Source organism: Lepus europaeus, chromosome 5, assembly GCF_033115175.1.
Source record: "Lepus europaeus isolate LE1 chromosome 5, mLepTim1.pri, whole genome shotgun sequence".
Classification (NCBI taxonomy): Eukaryota; Metazoa; Chordata; class Mammalia; order Lagomorpha; family Leporidae; genus Lepus; species Lepus europaeus.
This window is the reverse complement of record NC_084831.1, coordinates 121084041-121107006: the sequence shown is the minus strand read 5'-3', so window position 1 is coordinate 121107006 and position 22966 is coordinate 121084041. Positions and strand designations below refer to the sequence as shown.

Here is a 22966-nt window from a genome sequence, read left to right as displayed (position 1 = left end):
GTTACTCTCAAGTGAGATGTAGACATCCCAAATGGCATCTTAATCATAACTATACCAAAATACCTGCCCAGTGACTGATTTTTATGTATCTCAGAGGTGAGAATGCTTGTTTTCTATGAGATTAAGAGTTAAAATGCCTTCTATTGATTATTCTGAAATGGTGGCTAGAATATTTATCACTTTCTTGGATATCTATTTGTAAGATATACTATAAAACAAATAAATACAAATTAATAATGTAATGATATAAAAAATAAAGCTCTTTACTCATTGACATGATGACCATTTCTGACTCTGAAAATTCATACACTAATAGTGAGATCAAACTGCCTTGGGATTTCTGATTTGTTTATTTATTTTAAGTATTATGGTTATGGCCGGCGCCATGGCTTAACAGGCTAATCCTCCGCCTTGCATCGCCGGCACACCGGGTTCTAGTCCCGGTTGGGGCGCCGGATTCTATCCCGGTTGCCCCTCTTCCAGGCCAGCTCTCTGCTATGGCCCGGGAAGGCAGTGGAGGATGGCCCAAGTCCTTGGGCCCTGCCCCCACATGGGAGACCAGGAGAAGCACCTGGCTCCTGGCTTTGGATCAGCGAGATGCGCCGGTCACAGCAGCCATTGGAGGGTGAACCAACGGCAAAAAGGAAGACCTTTCTGTCTCTCTGTCTCTCTCTCTCACTATCCACTCTGCCTGTCAAAAAAAAAAAAAAAAAAAGTATTATGGTTATAAGTGAGTGGTAAGTATTGGGGAGATTTCCCCAGACAGTCTGTTCTGTCTGAGGGTGAGTGTACAGTTGATCTTGTTTTTTTAACTCAGTCCACCCCATGAATAATGTAAATGCTCATTTTCCTTAGGATATAAAGAGCTCCAGGGTGCTCTGGATCTGTACATGTTATTGTCATAAAATGCATTCTGTTGATACAAACCACTGTGAACTTTTTTTTAATTTTGTTTCAAAGGGATTGCTTTTATCTCATTGTCTTGTCCTGTACAAACTTGTTTTTAGCTGTCAACATTAGGAGTAACTTTCACCCTTGCCAGCACCACTGGTATGATGTATATTTAATTAAAGCACACTTCTCCCCACCGTATACTTAAAATGACGATTAAAGCCATTCTTTTAACTGTTTGTGACTCTTTTCCTAAAGCCAAAGTTTCTGTTGAAATACGTATTGACACATCCCTAATGACAGGGTGGCATGGGTGTGTGCACACGCCACCTCTGTGGGGACTCAAACAGGTGTTTCTTTTTTTATTATTTTGAATAGCAATTAGTAATATAGCGCTGTTTAAGCTATTAATGATGAAAGTTAATAACATTTTGTACAATTTCCATATAGTCTATTCATTAAGTAATCTTTTTACAGTTCCATCAGGCCTGAACCCGTCCATTCAGAAAGCTTCAAATTATAGGAACAATACTGTCCTATACGAGTGACCGATTATGCTTTCTTTGGCCCACATTCTTTATTCTGCGGTGAAATTGAGGCTTACCAGTCAAAACAGAGGAGCTAACTTACTGTCCACCAGTTTATACAGAACTCACAGTATCTATGACTTTTTTAAACCAAGATCTGTTAAAAAGAAATCTGTTTCAGCAGATGACCGTGTACAATACCATGTGGTGAAAATGAATTAAGACTTATTAAATGATGAACTTGTTACAGCCAAAAAAAAAAAAAAAGTATTGGGGAGATTTGTTTTTTAAAGATTTTTATTTTAGGCTGGCGCCGCGGCTCAATAGGCTAATCCTCCACCTTGCGGCGACGGCACATTGGGTTCTAATCCCGGTCGGGGCACCGATCCTGTCCTGGTTGCCCCTCTTCCAGGCCAGTTCTCTGCTGTGGCCTAGGAAGGCAGTGGAGGATGGCCCAAGTGCTTCGGCCCTGCATGGGAGACCAGGAGAAGCACCTGGCTCCTGCCATCGGATCAGCGCGGTGCGCCGGCCGCAGCGCACCAACCGTGGCGGCCATTGGAGGGTGAACCAACGGCAAAAAGGAAGACCTTTCTCTCTATCTCTCTCTCTCACTGTCCACTCTGCCTGTCAAAAATAAAAAAAAAAAAATTAAAAAAAACGATTTTTATTTTATTTATTTTAAAGAGTTATAGAGAGAGGTTGAGTCAGTGAGAAAGAGGTCTTCCATCTGCTGGTTCACTCCCTAAATGGCTGCAATGGCTAGAATTGAGCCAATTAGAAGCCAGCAGTTTCTTCTGGGTCTTCCAGTGGCTGCAGGGGCCCAAGGACTTGGAGCATCTTCCACTGCTTTGCCAGGTTCCTTAGCAGGGAGTTGGATCAGAATTAGAGCAGCTGAACTCAAACTGGTGCCCATATGGGATGCTGGCGCTGCAGGCTGGGGCTCTAATCCATTATGCCACAATGCTGGCCCCAAGGATTTATGATTTAGTCCATCATTTTACCCGGTCAAATCTCACTTTAAAGAATTCAATTTTCATCTGTGGTCCTAAGGAATCAACACATCTAATATCTAGAATACACAGATAAGATCCAGTGTTTGTAAATACTAGAATCTTTGTATAGCTTGGGTTGGCTTGCTACGTAGTTCTCATCATTTTTTCAAGAAGTGTGGGTAAAGATCTATTTAAATATATTTAAGGTTTCAAAAATTAAAAGGACCAAATAACAGGCAGTAAGGGCAGTCACAGCATATAGATTGTTTGTTGATGATTTAAAAACCTATCAGAGATCATCTTAGTAGAGGATATTCTGTCTTTTGGGTACATGTCCTCATGCTTGCCAATTCAACTCCATTATGAAAATGTAGGACCCATCTGTTGAATTGGCATTATGCCTAAAAGGCCAGTGGTTTTGAACACTGTGAGTCCAGGAAGAGAAATTAATTCCAGAACATTGAAAGGAAACATTTCTATTAACAACATATTCTCCAGTGTTTATCTGACCTCTTGTTGCTATTTTATAAAATCATCAGGGAATTAGGAACCATATCATGTATGATTTCTTTTTCCCAAGTCATAGTTGGATCAATTGTGTACATGAGCAAATTCCTTTCCAGGTAAATGGGTGAATAACCTTTGTACCCCTTATCCAGGTGTCCTTAAATAACACTACCAAAAACTTCTGTATACTTTAGAGGAAGTATAGTGAAATGGTGAAAATAGTAATATGATTTGGAGTTTAGATAAACCTCTAAAAATATTTTTAGATGAATCTACTCCAGAAAAATCTGGAAACCATTCACTGAGATGCAGAACTAGATGGTTAAAAATGGCTGCTTCCTTGTTCTATGGGTTTCCATTTTGTTACCTTACCTTCAAACCTGGCCTTATAAACGGGATTTGGGGGCCAGTGTTGTGGTGTAGTGGGCCTGTAATGCTGGCATCCCATATGGTTGCCAGTTCATGTCCTAGCTGCTATACTTCCAATCTAGCTCCCTATTAGTGCTCCCAGGGAGGCAGCAGAAGATGACCAAAGTGCTTGGGCTCCTGCCACCAACCTAGGAGACCAGGAAGAAGCTGCTGGCTTCTGCCTACCTCAGCCCCTGCTGTTGTGGCCATTTGAAAAGTGAATCAGCTCTCTCTCTGTGGCTCTTCCTTCCAAATAAATAAATCTTTAAAAACAAAAGAGGGTAGTAGATTTTAAATCTGTGGTGGTGGTGGTGGTGGTGGTGGTGGTGGTGGTGGTAGATAGAGGAGAAGAGGGTAGTCATAGACCCCATTAAGAATATGATGAAAGGGTGCAGAGGGTTAAGCTGCCACTTGGAGTGCCTGCATCATGCATCACATACTGGGGTGTGATCAAGTCCCATCTCTGCTGCTGATCCAACTTCTCATATTTCACCCCACAGGAAGCAGCAGGTGATGGCTCAAGTATTTAGGTCCCTGCTACACACGTGGGAGACCTGGATGGAGTTCCTGGCTCCTGGCTTTGGCCTGCCCAGCCCTGGCTGTTGACTATTTGGGAAAGATCCAGCAAATAGGAGATCTCTCCCTCTCTCTCTGTTGCCTTTCAAATAAAGTGAATAAACTCACTAAAAAAATAATATGATGGACACTTTGTAGCTTTTCCCAGAAAGTATAGCTTTACACATCTTTTTTTCTGTGTGTGTACAAATACATTTTTTCCATGCTTTATAACTACAAGATCATGATTGCCATTTTTAAAATTATTTATTTGAGAGACAGAGCTACAGACAGAGGGACAGAGACAGAGAGAGAGGTTTTCCATCCACTGGCCCACTCCCCAAATGGCTGAAATGGCCAGAACTGTGCTGATCTTGAGCCAGGAGCCAGGAGCTTCCTGTGGGTCTCCCATGTGAGTGCAGGGGCCCATGCACTCAGGCCATCCTCTGCTGCTTTCCTAGGCCATCAGCAGGGAGCTGGATCAGAAGTGGAACAGCCAGGACTCAAACAGGTGCCCTTATAAGATTCTGGTGCTACAGGTGGAAGCTTAGCAGCACTGGCCCATCAGTGTTTTCTTTGATAGCTTTTAGTGTGCTCATTTGCTGAGGATTTCTGTACTGTATGTATAGAAATATTCACAACTGTTTTTCAGATAGCTTTGTTTTTGTTTATATGATAGGTCTTCAAAAAGGTCATGGAAAAATGCATTAAAAGTTAAGGCAAACTGAGGCTGGCACTGTGACCTAACAGTTAAAGCCGCTGCCTGCCAGGCTGACATCTCATATGGGTGTTGCTTGAGTCCCAGCTGCTCTACTTCTGATTCAGCCCTCTGCTAATACACCTGGGAAAGCAGTGGAAGATGGCCCAAGTGCTTGAGCCCCTGCACCCACATGGGAGACCTGAAAGAAGCTCCTGTTTCGTGGCTTTGGATTGGCTCAGCTCCAGCTCTTACAGCCATTTGGGGAGTGCACTAGCAGATGAAGATCTCTCTTTTTCTGCATATGTCTCTTTGTAACCCTGCCTTTCAAATAAATAAATAAATCTTCAAATTATGTTGTTAAGAATGCTATCAGAGGCCAGCGCTGTGGCTCACTTGGTTAATCATCCGCCTGCAGCGCTGGCATCCCATATGGGCGCCGGTTCTAGTCACGGTTGCTCCTCTTCCAGTCCAGCTCTCTGCTGTGGCCTGGGAAGGCAGTGGAGGATGGCCCAAGTGCTTGGGCCCTTGCACCCGCATGGGAGACCAGGAAGAAGCATCTGGCTCCTGGCTTCCGATCGGTGCAGTGGGGGCCATTTAGGGGGTGACCAACAGAAGGAAGACCTTTCCCTGTCTCTCTCACTGTCTAACTCTGTCAAAAAAAAAAAAAAAAGAATGCTATTTTAAAAAAAAGGTAAGGCAAATTGAGCTTTTGAGCCCCCTCAAACTTTTTAAATCCATGAGTAAACTATTTTTATTTATGAGATAGGGTGGATGTAACTTTATTTTCTCCCAATGGATACCAGTTATGTCAACATGCAGCAACCTACGTCAAATAAATCAGCTCCTTACCGTAATGAAATCTGTTAGTTGAAAAGGATTTTCTTTTTTTAATCATTTTTATCTATTTTTTATTATTTATTTGAAAGACAGTTACAGAGAGAGGCAGAGACCGAGAGAGGTCTTCTATCCACTAATTCACTCCCCAAGTGGCCTCAATGGACGGAGCTGAGCCGATCTGAAGTCAGGAGCCTCCCACGTGGGTACAGGGACCCAAGGACTTGGGCATTTCTCCACTGTTTTCCCAGGCCATAGCTGAGAGCTGGATCAGAAGAGGAGCAGCCAGGACTAGAACCAGTGCCCATATGGGATGCCAGTGCTTCAGGCCGGGGCTTTAACCCACTGCACCACAGGGCCAGCCCCGGAAAGGGTTTTCACTGTGCTGCAGCTAGTCCATATTAGGTTTTGTTTTGTTTTTTTTCTTTTTGGACAGGCAGAGTTAGACAATGAGAGAAAGAGACAGAAAGAAAGGTCTTTCTTCCGTTGGTTCACCCCCCAAATGGCCGCTATGGCCGGCGCTGCGCCGATCTGAAGCCAGGAGCCAGGTGATTCCTCTTGGTCTCCCATGCAGGTGCAGGGCCCAAGCACTTGGGCCATCCTCCACTGCCTTCCCGGGCCACAGCAGAGAGCTGGACTGGAAGAGGAGCAACTGGGACTAGAACCCAGCGCTCATATGGGATACTGGCGCCGCAGGCGGAGGATTAACCAAGTGAGCCACAGCGCCTGCCCCTTCATATTTGTTTTTATACAAAGTAATAAAGGAATTCCTTCTACCAGCTATTTTATTTTGACCTGCCAGAACTTCTTAAAGTGGCTTGAGATATAATCTGTATACTATACAATTCATTGATTAAAACTGTACAATTTAGTGATGCTTATGTACATTCACATATTTATAGAACCATCCACCTCATCACAGTACCCATTAATAGTCATTGCATGTATTTTTCCTCTGCCCTAGCACCTGATAATCACTAATGTATTTTCTTTCCCTATAGATTACTGTTTTTAGACATATGTATTTATTTAAAGATTTATTTATTTATTTAAAGTCAGTTGCAGAGAGAGGCATCTTCCATTCACTGGTTCACTGCTTAGGTGGCTGCAACATCTGGAGGTTGGCCAGGCCGTCAGCAGAGAGCTGGATCAGAAGTGGAGCAGCCGGAACATGAACCAGCGCCCATATGGGATGCCTGTGTCTCAGGCAGCAGCTTTTACCTGCTACACCACAATGCCTGCCCCTGTTTTTGGACATTTTATAAATAGGATTATACACGATATGTTTTTTGAAACTGTTTAGATGTATCATATTTTCAAGGATTGTCTGTTGCACTTTGTAATAGTACTTTGTTCCTTTTTATTGTTGAATAACCATTTTATTGTATCAATGTTGCTAAGAATTCATGCACATAGCATGTGTGGGCATGAGTTTATTTTGTTTGGGTTTATACATTAGAGTGAAAATGCTGGGTCATATGGAAACTCTGTTTAATTTTTTGAGAACCTGCCAGACAGTTTTCCAAAATGGCTTTAATTTTACATTCTTGGTTGCAGTGGATGAAGGTTCCGATTTCTCCATGGAAAATTTTTATAAAAAATATGAGTTATTTACCATGTTAACAATGCATTCTTAGAATTGGCTCTTTTGCTTAGTGTACAACCATATGAAGTAGTCCTGACTTGACAACCCCTAACCATTGTTAAAAACATAACTAATGAGAAAATCTTTCTGATATAACCTCAACTTCCCTTTTGTTCTTATATTAGAATTTCCTGGGGATTGAGATCATTGTCCCTACACTTTTTTTTTTTTTTTTTTTTTTTTTGCAACAACATCCCCATTTCCACTTAAAAAAGAATTGAAGTCGTATGTTTGGTCCTTGTTAACTTTGCAAGAAGAGCTAAACACAAGTTTGATTAGATTATCCGACAGAAATTCAAGTAGGCATAATTCTTTCATCAAAATTTGTCCTGTGACTGTGTTCTAGTGCCTGTCCCCTGTGACTTCCTGATTGTTAAATTTGTATTTGCCATTTCACTTTACTGTTTCAAGTTTCTGGAAGTAGCTTGTTTAATAGCTAGTTTCTTGGACATGAGTTTAACATTTCTGAATTAGGGGCTGGTGTGGTAGCGCGGTGAATTAAGACACTGCCTGTGATGCCTGTGTCCCACATAGGAGTACTGACTGTATCTAGTTCCTGACTGCTCTACTTCTGATGCAGCCCCTGCTTATGCACCTGGGCAACCAGTCCTAGGTTGTCAAACTTTAAAGTGTAATTTGTGTTGTATAGATATTTAGATATCTATAAATAGTTTAATTTTATTGATACTTTTATGTGGGTATTCCAGGTTTTTGTGTTTTTTTTTTTTTTTTTTGTCAGTAACATATCAGTGATTTAGTGGCTTACTGTAAAATACTTCTAAGTTTTTTAGAAAATTTATTTGAGAGAGAACTCCCATCTACTGATTTCACTCCTCAACTGTACACAGCAGCCTGGTTGGCCCAGGCAAGAGCAGGTGCTGGGAACCCAAAACAGGTCTTCAACATGAGTGGCAGTAATCCCAGGAAGGTGGAATCAGTGGCCAGAGCTAGGACTTCAACCCAGGCACTCTGATGGGGATATGGGTGTCTTAACCGTTAGGGGCTGAGTGGCTGTCCCAGTGTTAAATATCTTAAAAGTAGTTAGACACTGCTCATCCTTTCACCTTTGGAGAGCAAATTATATGGTGGTATACGCAATGATTTTTTTAAAAAGTAAAAATGATACGAGAAATTTTATATAATATTTTTAAAAAGTCTCATTTTTATTTCATTTGCCTTTTCTAGTTTTATATTTACATTTGTTCAGTTAACAGATTTTTTAAAAAACTTATTTATTTTATCTGAAAGGCAGTTAGAGGGAGAGAGAATCTTCCATCCCCTGGTTCACTCCCTGAATGGCTGCAATGGCTGGATCTGGGCTGATCTGAAGCCATGAACCCAAAGCCTTCTCCGGGTCTCCCACGTGGATACAGGGGCTCAATTCCTATGTGCCATAAGTAGGGAAAAACTAATAGAAATGAGAAAGTATTCAAATTAAATAATTATGAAAATACCAAACTCAAAACTTTTTTTCTCTGAAAATACTCTGCAAATTGATTTTTTAAAGGTTTATTTTATTTATTTGAAAGAGTTACAGAGAGAGGTAGAGACAGAGAGAGAGGTCTTCATCCGATGGTTCATTCTCCAAATGACCACAATGGCCAGAGTTGAGTTGATCCAAAGCCAGGTGCCAGGAGCTTTTTCCAGGTCTCCCACATGGGTACAGGAACCCAAGGACTTGGACTGTCTTCTACTGCTTTCCGAGACACATTAGCAGGGAGCTGGATTGGAAGTGAACAGTGAGGACTCGAACTGGTGCCCATATGAAACGCTGTCATAGGCAGTGGCTTTGCTCATTGTGCCATAGCACTGGCCCCAGTTAATAGATATTTATTGAATGAATGCCATTTAAGTTCTAGGTACTTGGCTGAGGATTTAGCAGTGAGTAAGACAGAGTTTTTAATCTCATAGAGTGATCTAATTGCAGGGATGAGGAACCTATTTTTTATGATGGGCCATTTGGCTATGTATTGCAACATTTGTGGGCCATACAAAATTATCAACTTAAAATTAGCCTGCTATAGATTTATTAGATTTTGAGTCCTGCCTGCAGTTGTCTTGGCAGGGTGAGACCAGGTGATTCCACAGGCTTTCAATGGCCTGCAGGCTAGACATTCCCTATCTCTGGTCTAATGGAAAATATGGTTATTAAACATAATAATAGTATAATGAATGTTTAGAGACTTAAGTATGGAGATGAGCATTTAACAGGAGATCTATTGTAGTCCATGGAGTTAGGAAATATCTCTGAGGAAGTGACCTATAAGATGAGATGTAAAGGAAGAGTAGACATCATCCAGGAATTGGGTAGAAAAGGGTTCTAGGCAAGGAGAACTATGTTTTCTTTCTGTTTTGTTGTTACTGTTTTTTTTTTTTTTTTAAGGATTTATTTATTTATTTGAAAGGCAGAGTTAGAGAGAGGCAGAGACAGAGGTCTTCCATCCATTGGTTCACACCCCACATGGTTGTAATGGCCAGAACTGGGCCGCTCAGGAGCCAGGAGATTCTTCTGGGTCACCCACATGGGTGCAGGGGCCCAAGGACTTGGGGCACCCTCTGCTGTTTTCCCAGTTGCATTACCGTGGAGCTGGATTGGAAGTGGAGCGGCTGGCACCTATAAGGGATACTGGTGCTGCAGGAGGCTGCTTTACTCAATATGCTACTTAACAGCGTCAGCCTATCTATATAATAATTTGAAAGAGCTAGAAACCCAAGACAAGTTTAAATGTGTAATGTGCTATATTATGTAGTTCCTTTATATCTGCCTTTTAATGTTGAGAAATGGAATATGATCACAGTCTGTAATTGTCTAAAAAGACCACAAAAGAAAATGAAAATTGCTCAAATGTGAGACAACCTGGAATTTACTTGTTTTAAGCTAACAATCTGCCAACATTGTTCAGTCTATCTGTGGCAGTTTTATCTTTTTTTATTAATTTTTTTCTGAAGCATGTTTTTACTTAAAATTTTAAATTAATATTTGCAATATTTCAACACATGCATATAGCACAACTTGATTAAATCAGTGAGTTAGCATTTTTGTTTTTTTCTCTATGCTTAGATCCTACCAGTTCTTTCTTCCAATTCTTTATACTGTGGAAACTTAGAACCTATTACTTTACTTTGGTACCTTTTATCCACCTCCATTTCCCTTTCACTCCAGCTTCTGGTCATCACTATTTTAAGTTTAGCTTTCTAAACTTCCATGTGATATTTGTCTTTGCCTTATTTTATTGAGTACAGTGACCTCCTGTTCCATCTACTTTGCTGAGGATGTCAGTATTTCATTTTTTATGGCTGATTAATACTCCATTCTATATGCATACCACTTTATCCATTCATGTGTTTTTGGATGGATGGATGCACATGTTGATTCCGTATATTGCCCTATCATGAATAATGCTGCAGTGAACATGGGAACACAATTACTTCCTTGATAGTTGGAATTATTTTCCTTTGGCTATATATCCAGAAGTGAGACAGCCAGGTCATATGGTACATACGGGTTTAGTTTTCTGAGGAACTTATGTTTTCTACAATGGCTCTATAATTGCATTTTCACCTGCAGTGTATAAGGGTTCACTTTTCTCTGCATCCTCTCCAGTGCCTGTTATTTTTTGTCTTTTTCATAATATTCCTTAATGGAGTGAGATGCTATCTCTTCGGTTTTGATCTGCATTTCCCTGATGCGTAGTGGTACTGAGCATTTCTTCATATATATTGGTCATTTGTATTTATTTTTGTTTTTAAAGACTTATTTATTTGAAAGAGGTACAGAGAGAGGGAAAGGCAGAGAAAGAAATCTTGCATCTGCTAGTTTGCTCCTTTTTTTTTTTTTTAAGATTATTTATTTGAAAGTCAGAGTTACACAGAGAAGGAGGGACAGAGAGAGAGAGAGAGAGAGAGAGAGATCTTCCACCACTGGTTCATTCCCCAAATGGCTGCAGTGACCAGAGCTGCGCCGATCTAAAGCCAAGAGCTTCTTCCGCGTCTCCCACATGGGTGCAGGGGCCCAAGGACTTGGACCATCTTCTACTGCTTTTCCAAGCCATAGCAGAGAGCTGGATCAGAAGTGGAGCAGCCAGATCTTGAACTAGTGCCCATATGGGATGCTGGCACTACAGGCAACAGCTTTTATTTGCTATGGCCCCTGGTTTACTCCTCAGATGGCTACAACAGCCTGGGCTGGACCAGGCTGAAGCCAGGAGCCAAGAGGAGCTTTCGAGTCTGCATGTGGGTGGTAGGGGCCAAAACACTTGGGCCATCTTCCACTGCTTTTCCCAGGCCACTAGCAGGGAGCTGGATCAGAAGTAGTACAGCCAGGACTTGAACCAGCACCCACATGAAATGCCGGCATCACAGGTGTTGGCTCTACCTGCTGTGCCACACTGCTGCCCCCAAAACAGCACTTTTTTGTGTGTCTTCAGTTTCTTTCAGTAGTGTTTCATTGCAGAAATTTTTCACATCCTTCATTAAATTTATTCCAAAGTTTCTTTCTCTCTCTTTTGTAGCTATTGTGAATGGTATTACACTTAGAATTCCTTAGGATTTAATACATTTTTATTTATCTTTTTAGTTGACACAAATCTGTGGAGTGAACCATTGGATGGAAGATCTCCCCCCCTCTCCTTATCCTCCCTCTGTCTGTAACTGTGACTTTGAAATGAATAAATGAATCTTTTAAAAAAACTTTTAAAAATTGTATATGTATTTGGGGTACCATGTAATGATGTTTTGCATTATATATAAATGTTTGACAAGAGTATATACTTATATAAAGGAAAAGAGCTAGCTAGTCTTTATTAGAGAACATTTTTTATAAGATAAATTACTGATTGACCTTTTTACTTAAATGTTTCACAGGTTCTTAAAATTTAAAGTATTTTATTACTGACCTCTGGTCTTCCCTTGTCTTATTCTGGCAAACTACTAAAATGTGAACTCTAAGAAAACAGGGATTTTCGTCTATTTTTCCTGTTGTATCTCCAGTTCCTGGTACGTGAAGGACACTCAGGAAGTGTTTGTAGACTGTCTCTGTAAATGGTACCACCATACTATTTGTATGTACATTTTTTTCCTTCACTTTATACATTTTATTGGTAAATGATGTCAGTTATATGTCTAATACATGTCACAAATCCATCCATTTTCTCTATTTCCAATTCTACCTTCCTAGTCTAGTGTATTAACCTTACAATTTGTATCCCACAATCAACATTTGCTTTCTTTCTCATTCTTCTGTAACAACCAGAAAGGTTTTTCTCAAAATGGAAATTGTATCTTGTTACTCTTCAACTCAGAGACTTTAATAGCTTCTTTTTGGTATTTAAATCATGAATATAATCCAAGGCCCTTTCTTTTTCATTTTCTTTTCTCTCTTTTTTTTTTTTAAGATTTATTTATTTATTTGAAAGTGAGAGTTACACAGAGAGAGGAGAGGCAGGCAGAGAGTTGGCCGCAGTGGACGGAGCTGCGCTGATCCGAAGCCAGCAGCTTCTGGATTTCCCATGTGGGTGCAGGGACCGAAGGACTTGGGCCATCTTCCTCTGCTTTCCCAGGCCACAGTAGAGAGCTGGACTGGAAGAGGAGCAGCCAGCACCCATGTGGGATGCCGGCACTGCGGAGGATTAATCTACTGAGCCACAGTGCCGGCCCCTGCTGTTCTCTTTTTCTCATTCTCACCTCACATTTTGCCTGGATATTTCCTGTTAGACTTGTGACTTTGTTTAAATTTTAAATATTTGTTTGTGATCTCACCCCTGCCCATCCCTTCAAGTTCCCTTGATATACTACCTCATAGGAGTACGTTTTGTCAATTACATTTGATATTTTAATGTTATAGCATATTTATGGTTAGTTTTTAATCTGCTTCCCCCTCTGAAATTTAAAGTTTATGTGATCAAATGTGATATTTGTATTTTGACTACATCTAAGTGTGTGTCATAATTCATAAAACATACTTTTCCATTCTTAATAAATATTTGTTGAATTAATAAAGGGATTAAGACTTATAAATCCATAAAGGTGATGATGGTATGATTTGAGAGAGAGTAGGAGAACCAGTAGAAGATGTTACAGAAGCTGGGACTCGAACCAGTGCCCATATGAGATGCTGGCACTACAGGCAGCGGCTTTACTCGCTATGCCACGGCACCGGCCCCCTATAATTATTTATGCAAAGGGCTTCTGCTAAAATATGGGATTTGGACTAGACTATTCTGGATTATTCAAGAGATTTGAAAACATAAATATCCAAGTTGCAATGTGAGATGCCAAGTTGCATGTGTCCTTGAATGAATAGATTCTTGTAGTCTTAATCCTGTGTTTATCCTTGGAACTGTATTTTAAATTAAATTGTAGTGGGAATCAGAATAAGTTGTGTAATGACATGGCATCATTGCCCCTGGATAGAAAGATTGAATAGATATTTTTTCCAAAAGCTGAAAGAATGTCATTCACAAAGAACATTACTTTGAAATTCAAAAATCAGCATTCTGGCAACCTATATAATGGACGGATCTTTAAGCAGTTTACATTCAGCAGATAAAAATCACTTTGTTGTGAACTCTCTTCAGAACTTGGGTTTATCTTTCCTAGAAATGCTTGAATTTGGTATGTAGTGTTTGGTAGTCATGATTTTTCAGTTTCATTAACTAATCAATTGACAAAATTGTACCTTAGGCAGACTGTTCATTTTTCTCCTTGATTGGGTTAGGAAAAGGTTATTCTTATTTTCACTTAAGTTTCTAGGAAGGATGCTTGGTGCTTTTACGTTAATGCCCTTTCAGTTTATTGATACTCTATATAATTATATGTGTCACTTGGTTTCAGTTTTTCTGTTTTATAGATTCATTTATTTATATGAAAGGCAGAGTTACCTAGGGAGAAGCGGGGATTCACTCCTCAAATGACTGCCACAGCTGGGGCTTGGGCAGGTGGAAGCCAGGAGTCAGGAGCATCCTCTAGGTCTCCTATGTGGGTGCCAGAGTCCAAGTACTTGGGCCATCTTCCACTGCTTTCCCAGGCACATTACAAGGGAGCTGGATTGGAATTGGAGTGCCCAGGACTTGAAGCAGCACCCATATATACGGGATGCCAGTTTTGCAGTGTCAACAGTGCTGGCTCCTGTTTTTTCCATTTTAAAATGAAAAAAACTATGATCTCTCCCAGACCCTTCTCTAAAGTGTTTTGAAAGTATAAATAAAAGATGAGTTACATCTATAAATATTAAAGCTTCTGGAAACAAAAATTTGGGGCACACTTGTGAATAATTATAAAAGCAGGTTTTTTGTGTGAATTATAAAATATTGTTTTTATTATTGCGGGGCCACATGGTAGACAGCAAGAATTCTCAAGAGTGATAAGATTTGAAGTTTACTCCTTTAGCTTCTTGTATAATTGAATAGAGTGGCTATTTGTGTGTTTGAATAGAGTTTAGTCAGTTGGCTAGTATTTGTTGACTAACTCCTTAGAATGCTGTTGCTGCATTGTGGTTCAGCAGGTTAAACTTCCTCTTGGGATGCTTGCTTCCCCTATCATGTTGCTGATTCAAGTCCTAGCTACTCTTCTTCCCATCCAGCTTCCTGCTAATGCATCCTGGGAGGCAGTAGATGATAGTTTAATGCCCTGGGTCCCTGTCAGCCAAGTGGGAGACCCAGTTGAAATTCCTGACCCCTGTCTCCGGCCTTTCCCAGCCCTGGCTGTAATGGGCACTCAGGGAATGAGTCACAGAAGGAAGATCTCTATTATGCATGCTTGCTTGCTTGCTATTGTTCTTCAAGTAGATGAAAATAAGCATTTTTAAAATAAATACTGCTGCTGTTACCCTCACTGCTACTGCTAGCACTACTACAACAACAACAATAACAACAACTACTACTACTACCACCACCACTACTACTACTACTATTAAATTGCTGCTACCCCTTATTGAGACCTTGTTAGGTGCCAGTCATTGGGCTAGGTATTTTACTTACTGCTTATAGGAGCTGTAGAACAATATATATCATATGGTCTTTAAAGGTCCTTGAGAATTTTATATAGCATTTTGGAAGGGAAGCCTTAAGGCATACAGTTTAAACCATAAAATATTCCACTTTGTAAATGAAACTTTTTAAGGGATAAAATGTTCTCCTTTTTCTAGATACTACTCCTGGATCTTGAGTCAGACATATGCTTGAAATGAAGACTAGTCTATCAGTCCTCAAGAATAGTGAATTGTTTTGTTTTTGGCTTTATACCCACTAGTAAGTCTTCTAATTATATAGTAATCTGGTTTCCTGAAGATCTTATGTATTTAGTGTTTATGGGGGGGATTACCCCATGTAGATTCTCAGATTATGTGTACCATCTATTATAAAATAATAAATTGGCATGCTTGTTTTAAAATATTTTATATGTTTGAGGCATAGATACATGCTGTTAGGCAGGCTTGTAAAAACAAACTTTGGATTTTCAAAGTTTTTATCACAATTATTATTTGTATAATTATTTTTTAATTTTGCTTTCTCATTAGAATATAAAGCTCATAAGCTTAGGAACCAGGGTTGTTTTGTTGATTATGTACCATATTTCCAGTGTGTAATAAGTGCCTGGTACATGGTAGGTGCTCATACATGTTTTTGAATGAATGAGTGTATAAATTCAGTTAAATTGTATGCCAGCAACAAAAATTATTGCCTAGAAGTCCTACCCCCCCCCTTTTTTTTTTAAGATTTAATTTTTTTATTATTGATTTTAAAGTCAAAGTTACACAGAGAGAAGGAGAGGCAGAGAGAGAGGTCTTCCATCTGCTGGTTCATTCCCTAATTGGCTACAATGGCTGGAGCTGTGCCAATCCAAAGCCAGGAGCCAGGAGCTTCTTCTGGATGTCCCATGCGGGTGCTGGGGCCAAAGGACTTGGGCTATCTTCTACTGCTTTCCCAGGCTATAGCAGAGAGCTGGGTTGGAAGTGGAGCAGCCAGGACTTGAACATTCACCCGTGTGGGATGCTGGCACTGCAGGTGCAGCTTTACCTGTTATGCCACAGTGCCGGCCTCACTGAAACACTTTTAAAACGTGATGCTTTCTTTACCTTCAGTGAAACTGATTTTATTCAGTTAAAGTATGGGACATATTTCCATTTAAAATGGAGGATTCCTAAAATATGTAAAGTTAGTCTTGGGCGATGTTTACTTGACCATCAGTTGTAGAAGCCTTTTGGTTTATTTACAATAGCAGATGTTAAATTTTGATACATACCTCTTACTGCTACAGCTTGTTTATGATGTCTGTAGAATGATAAAACTATTCTGAAATTTTAATTATATTTATAACTAAATGAATTTAAATTCCTTCTGAACTACATTTTTTATTTGTTTCAACTGTTTTCAGGGTGCTGTTGACCTCGTTCTCCTCCCCCATACCCATTTTTCTTTTTTATTCAGTAGTTACCTCTTTTCTGACAAATTTTTGTTATGATCTATTCTACAGAGAAAGAGATGCTGATTCCAAGTTTTGGAGATCCCTGGTTTTTATGGAACAGAGTTCTGTAAAATTTTCGTAAGATTTCTTGGCAATAACATACACTTGTGATGGACCCTAGAAATACTGCTATGTTAGGATTGGGTTCTGATTCCGAAGGTTTTTTGCGAAAGAGTCCTTCTGCCATCCATACTGGCACGCTGGTCAGTAAGAAAGAAGTGGAGCTAGAGAATAACACAAAGGAGGAAGAGGACCTTCGCAAACGGAATCGGGAAAGAAGCATTGAAGCAGGGAAAGAGGATGGTTTGACTGATGCACAACAGCAGTTTTCAGTGAAAGAAACAAACTTTTCAGAGGGAAATTTAAAACTGAAAATTGGCCTTCAGGCTAAGAGAACTAAAAAACCTCCAAAGAACTTGGAGAATTATGTGTGTCGACCTGCCATAAAAACAACTATCAGGCATCCAAGGAAAACACTGAAAAGTGGGAAGATGACAGATGAAAAGAATGAACACTGTCCTTCAAAACGGGTAAGTAGAATTCCTAAAAATTTGTAATTGTTGACAATTGGATAATATTTGGATTTCTTTAAAAAGAAAATATTTATTTGAGAGAGCACTCCCATCTACTGGCTCACTCCCCAAATGCCTGCAATGACAGGGACTGAGTCAGGCCTGGAAGCTGGGAACTCAATACAGGTCTCCAACATTGGTGTCAGAGACCCAAATACTTCAGCTGGTACCTGCTGCCTCCCAGAATGTGCTTCAGCAGGAAGCTGGGATCAGTGGAGCTGGAACTCTAACCCAGTCTGATATGGGATGCGTTTTAATCACTAGACCAGATGTCCACTTCTCTTTGTTAATTTCTGTCTAACCTGCCCACATGTTTCAGGAAGTTTGGTTTTAATCTTTATATATTATTTCCGAATAATCTGTGAGTCTAGAATAGACTTTGAGGCATATCGGAGTTTTAAAAGCATAGCCCTGTATATATTTGTAAAATTATGGCATGTTTTTAAATGATATATACCCAAATTATTGCTCCTAATGTGGCATAGTGGAAAGAATATTGGATTTGTAGTTAAAGAACCTAGATTTGAATCTCACCTGCCTGTTTACTAGCAGTGAGACTGTGGACAAATTAAAAAAAAAAAATGAATCTCAAAGATAATAAGTGGTTGTAATAATGTCTTTTGGGTGGTTTATTGGATCAGACTCACCAACATATTGAAAACTTCTGTTAAATGAATTGTTCTATATAATATTAATCCCTGATGCTTTCCTCAGAAGGCAAGTTAATATATTAAAAATTCCCCCTTTCCCTTCCAACTATCCAACTAAAATAACTATTTTTTTCTTAATTCTGTTTACCCGTTCTTATAGAGATGCTAAATTTATGTTAAATCACATTGACCAACAACAGGTTTTAGCCACTCTGTGCAACATTTATTTCAGACTGTGAGCATGATACATACCCACACAGAGATTTAAAATTGTGTGTATATCTAAACAAAACAGTGGAGCTAAACAGAAAAGAGTTGGCTTGACATTTTGACCAAAATTTTGGAATATTCCTGACTGTATGAAATAACTTGATCAGAAGCCATTATGGTGTGCAAGCTCTCTTTTTTTTTTTTTTTTTTTTTTTTTTTTGAAAGAATGACAGGGTGGGAGAGTGAGAATGGGGAGAAAGAGAGTTATTGATTGAGATTCCTTCCACTGGTTCACTACCCATAGGACCATAATAGCTGGGTCTGAGCCAGGTTGAAACTGTAAGCCAGGAACTCCATTCTGGTCTTCACATGGGTAGTAAGTTCCCAAATACTTGGACCATCTTCCACTGCCTTCCCAGGCACATTAGCAGGAAGCTGGATTGAAAGTGGGGTAGAGGGGACTTGAACTGATGCCCTCATATCAGATGCAGATACATCACTGGCTCTAGTGCAGGCTCTTCGCTACCAAATTGTTATGGCATCCAGACATTTTCAGTGCTACTGTTCTGTATAAGATTATAGAAATATAAGGTAGTTTGGGATGTGATTTACTGATAAAGTTATATGAATTAATTAGTTATAAATCAGGAAAAATGTACCAGTTGTTGAAAAAAAATTAGCTGCATGAATCTTAGATAAATTGGTTAACCTGCTCTGAGTCTCATTTTCCTCCTCTCTGGTTTAAAGGAGTTGGTCTTTGGTCAGTGCTGCTTAGACCAAATCTTAAATTTCTGGTAAAAATGTAAAAAGATAGATAATATATTTACTTTTTAATAGGATTTTTCTTCCAGTAATATTCAGTGATCAAAAATAAGATCTTCTGGTATAAGCATTTAACCTAGCAGTTAAGATGCTTGCTCATACATATCACTTATCAGAGTTGGATTTCCTGCTGTCTCCTGATTATTGCTTCCTGCTAATGTGGACCCTGGCAAACAGTGGTGATGGTACAGTTGGGTACCTGCCACCCTTGTGGGATACATGGATTGAGTTTCTAGCACCTGGCTTCAATCCTGGCCCACCCTGGCCATGGTAGGTATTTGGGGAGTGAACGAGAGAATAGGTACATGTTTCTCTCTCTCTCAAATAAATTAATAGAAATTAAAGGAAAAAAAGACTCTCTGAAGAAATATATATTGCTGTAATGGTAAGGACTAAATGATTGTTAACTATTTTTTTGAAGACTTATTTACTTATTTGAAAGACAGAGTGACACAGAGAAAGACACAGATATCCCATTGGCTGGTTCACTTTCCAAATAGCTGTAACAGCTGAGGCTAGACCAGGCCAAAGCCAGTAGCCTGGAGCTCCATCTGGGTCTCTCATGTGGGTCTCAGGGGACCAAATACCTGGGCCATCTGCTACTGCTTTATCCAGCCACATTACTAGGGAGCTGGATCAGAAGTGGAACAGCTGGGGCTGGCGCTGTGGCATAGTAGGTTAAAGCCCTGGCCTGAAGCGCCAGCATCTCTTATGGGTGCCGATTCTAGTCCCAGCTGCTCCTCCTCCAAACCAGCTCTCTGCTATTGCCTGGGAAAGCAGTAGAAGATAACCCAAACCTTGGGCCCTTGCACCTGCATGGGAGACCAGGAAGAAGCTCCTGGCTCCTGGCTTCGGATCAGCGCAGCTCCAGCCATTGTGGTCATCTGGGGAGTGAACCAGCGGGTAGAAGACCTCTCTCTCTGTCTCTACGTCTCTCTGTAACTCCTTCAAATAAATAAAAATAAATCTTAAAAAAAAAAGAAACAGTGGAGCAGCTGGTGCTCCCATATGGGATGCAGGTGTCTAAAAGATGACATTCAGTTTTACCACAATGCCAGTCCAAATTATTAACTTTTTATGTAGTTTATTGTGAAAGATTTATTTTATATATTTGAAAGGCAGAGTGACAGAGAGAGATGCTCCATTTGCTGGTCATTCCCCAAATGGCCACGGTGGTCAGGGTTTGGCCAGACTGAAGCCAGGTGCCTAGAACTACATCCAGGTATCCCACATGGGTTGTAGGGGCCATTCTCTGCTACTTTCCTAGGCCATTTGCAAGGAGCCAATGTAAGTAGAGCAACCAGGACAATGCCACCATCTCAGGGTTTGGCTTAACCTGTTGCACAACTCCTGCCCTATGTTTATATAGTTTTTCTTTAAAAAGGTTCATTTATTCATTTGAAAGGTAGAGTGACAGAATAGGACAGAGACAGATCTTCCTTCTTTGGTTCAATCCCCAAATGACCACTGTAGCCAGGGCTGAGTCAGGCCAAAGCAGGAAGCCAAGAGCTTCATCTGAGTCTTCCATAAGGGTGCAGGGGCCCAAGTATGTGGGCTATCTTCTGCTGCTTTCCCAGGCTCATTAGCAAGGAGCTGGATTGGAAGTGGAGCAGCTCTGACTGAAACAGCCCCACTGTGCCAGGTGTTGCAGATGGCTGCTTGATGCACTACACCAAAATGCCAGCCCCTTTGTAATTTTTTTTTTAAAGATTTGTTTATTCATTTGAAAAAGTTACACAGAGAGAAGGAGAGGCAGAGAGAGAGAGTCTTCGATCTGCTGGTTCACTCCCTAATTGGCCACAATGGCCGGAGCTGCGCCTATCCAAAACCAGGAGCCAGGAGCTTCTTTTGGGTCTCCCATGCAGGGGCAGGGGCCCAAGGCCTTGGGGCATCTTCTACTGCTTTCCCAGGCCATAGCAGAGAGCTGGGTTGGAAGTGGAACGGCTGGGACTCGAACCTGTGCGCATATGGAATGCCAGCACTGCAGGCAGCAATGTATCCTTAAAATTATAATTTAGGAGCAGGTGGCTTTTTTTTCTTTTTTTTTTTAGTTTTCTCTCCATCTTTTTTTTTTTTTTTTATACAAACCCTTGTGTTGATGAGGGCTGACTTTCAATAGATCACAGTGAGGGAGCTGCTCTGCTACGTACAAAACCCTGACCCAGAAGCAGGTCGTCTACGAATGATTTACCGCCAGGTTCCCCACGAACATGCGGTGCGTGACGGGCGAGAGGGTGTTTTTTTTGTTTTGTTTTGTTTTGTTTTTTGACTGGCAGAGTGGACAGTGAGAGAGAGAGACAGAGAGAAAGGTCTTCCTTTTTTGCTGTTGGTTCACTCTCCAATGGCCGCTGCGGCTGGCGCACTGCGCTGATCCGAAGCCAGGAGCCAGGTGCTTCACCTGGTCTCCCATGTGGGTGCAGGGCCCAAGGACTTGGGCCATCCTCCACTGCACTCCTGGGCCACAGCAGAGAGCTGGCCTGGAAGAGGAGCAACTGGGACAGAATCTGGCGCCCTGACCGGGACTAGAACCTGGTGTGCCGCGGCGCCAGCCAGGAGCAGTTGTTTAACCTAGAGCTAAAGATTCCTGTGTCCCACATTAGAATGCCTGCATTTAATTCCCAGTCCCAGCTCCTGACTGCTGCTCACTGCTAATGCAGGCCCTGCAGGCAGCCATGATGGATCAAGTAATTGACTTCCAGCCATGCACGTGGGAGACCTAGATCACTTTCCAGCTCCTGCTTGTGTCCTGACCCAGCAGGCACTTAGGAGTGAACCAGCAATGGGGGAAGGTTCTTGTTCTCTCTCTCTGTCTCTCTTTCTTCCCACTTCTCTCTTTATCTCTGCTTTTTAAATAAATAAAAAAAAATTTTAAAAATTTATGAACTTTAGTCATGAATGCCATTAATTTAGATATCTGTATTTCTGAAGTTTAACTACATGGTTTAGGATGGAAGTGGCACATTAACAACTAAAGTTTGAAGTTTTGTTCATTCATTTGAGTAAATATCAGAGAATTTGCTCTTAATTCAGTTCATACAGTCTCAAAGAGTCTTAATTTTGCCCTGTTTTAAATTATTTCCTGTACTATATTTTGACAGAAACAAAAAATTTCATAACACTCAATGTTGGGTAAGATATGAGGGAAGTAAGCAAATCTCATGTGTTGTTGGTAGAAGGTATATTTGTTGAGTAATTATTGAGGGTAGTTTGCTTGTATCTATAAAATTTAAATGAGGCCAGTCTGATCCCAGTGTCACTTCCAACAAAAGTGTAGATATCTGATGGGTTGTTTTACTTTGATTCAGTGTGTAGGGTATTTTTTTAAAAATATTTTATTCATTTATTTGAAAGTCAGTGTTACATAGAGACAGACGGAGAAGGAGAGAGAGGTCTTCCATCCGCTGGTCCACTCCCCAGATGGCTGCAACAGCTGGAGCTGTGCCCATCCGAAGCCAGAAGCCAGGGCCTCTTCCTAATCTCCCACTTGATTACAGGGGCCCAAGGCCTTGGGACATCTTCTGCTTTCCCAGGCAATAGCAGAGAGCTGGATCGGAAGTGGAGCAGCCGGGACTTGAACTGGAGCCCATTTGGGATGCCGGCACTGCAGGTGGCGGCTTTACCTGCTGCACAACCATGCCAGCCCCATGTAGAGTATTTTTTTAAAATAACTTGGGCCAGGTCCTCGGCTCAGGGGTTAAACGTCCACTTGGGACACTCACACCCCATCTCAGGCATACCTGAATTCCCAGCCCCACTCTCCATTCCAGTTTCCTGCTAATGCACACTGTAGAATGTAGCAGATCCCTGCCACCTAGGTGAAAGACTTGGATTGAGTTCCTGGCTTCTGGCTTTGGCCTGGTCCAGCCCTCATTGTTGCAGGCATTTTGGGAGTGAACAAGTGGATGGAAGATAGTCTCTCTGTGTTTCTCCATTGTCCTACCTCTTAAGTTGATGAAAATAAAAAACACTAAACTTTATTGAGCTATCATTCACATGTCATACAAATCACCCATTCAGTTAAATAGGTTTTAATATGTTAATTTTCAAAAATTGATGCATAATACATGCGATATATGAATGTATGATTCAATGGCATTAATTATATTTACCACATTATGCAACCATTACCACTAATATTCCAAAATACTGTCAGTCCAAATAAAACCTCTGTAACCATCAAGTTATAATACT

General features: G+C 40.7%; 1 protein-coding gene across 7 annotated transcripts in view; it reads left to right on the top strand.

Annotated features, from left to right (window-relative positions):
* Positions 1-22966, top strand: part of ASH1L (ASH1 like histone lysine methyltransferase) — a 236081-nt gene that overhangs the window by 16777 nt on the left and 196338 nt on the right. For 6 of the 7 annotated variants that reach the window (XM_062192443.1, XM_062192444.1, XM_062192440.1 and 3 more), the window contains 2 exons: positions 15203-15305; positions 16531-17051. In XM_062192443.1, coding sequence (XP_062048427.1) covers positions 16632-17051 — 420 coding nt within the window. In that variant the 5' untranslated portion in view covers positions 15203-15305; positions 16531-16631. The remainder of the gene's footprint in view (positions 1-15202; positions 15306-16530; positions 17052-22966) is intronic. The other variant, XM_062192439.1, reaches the window with a different exon arrangement.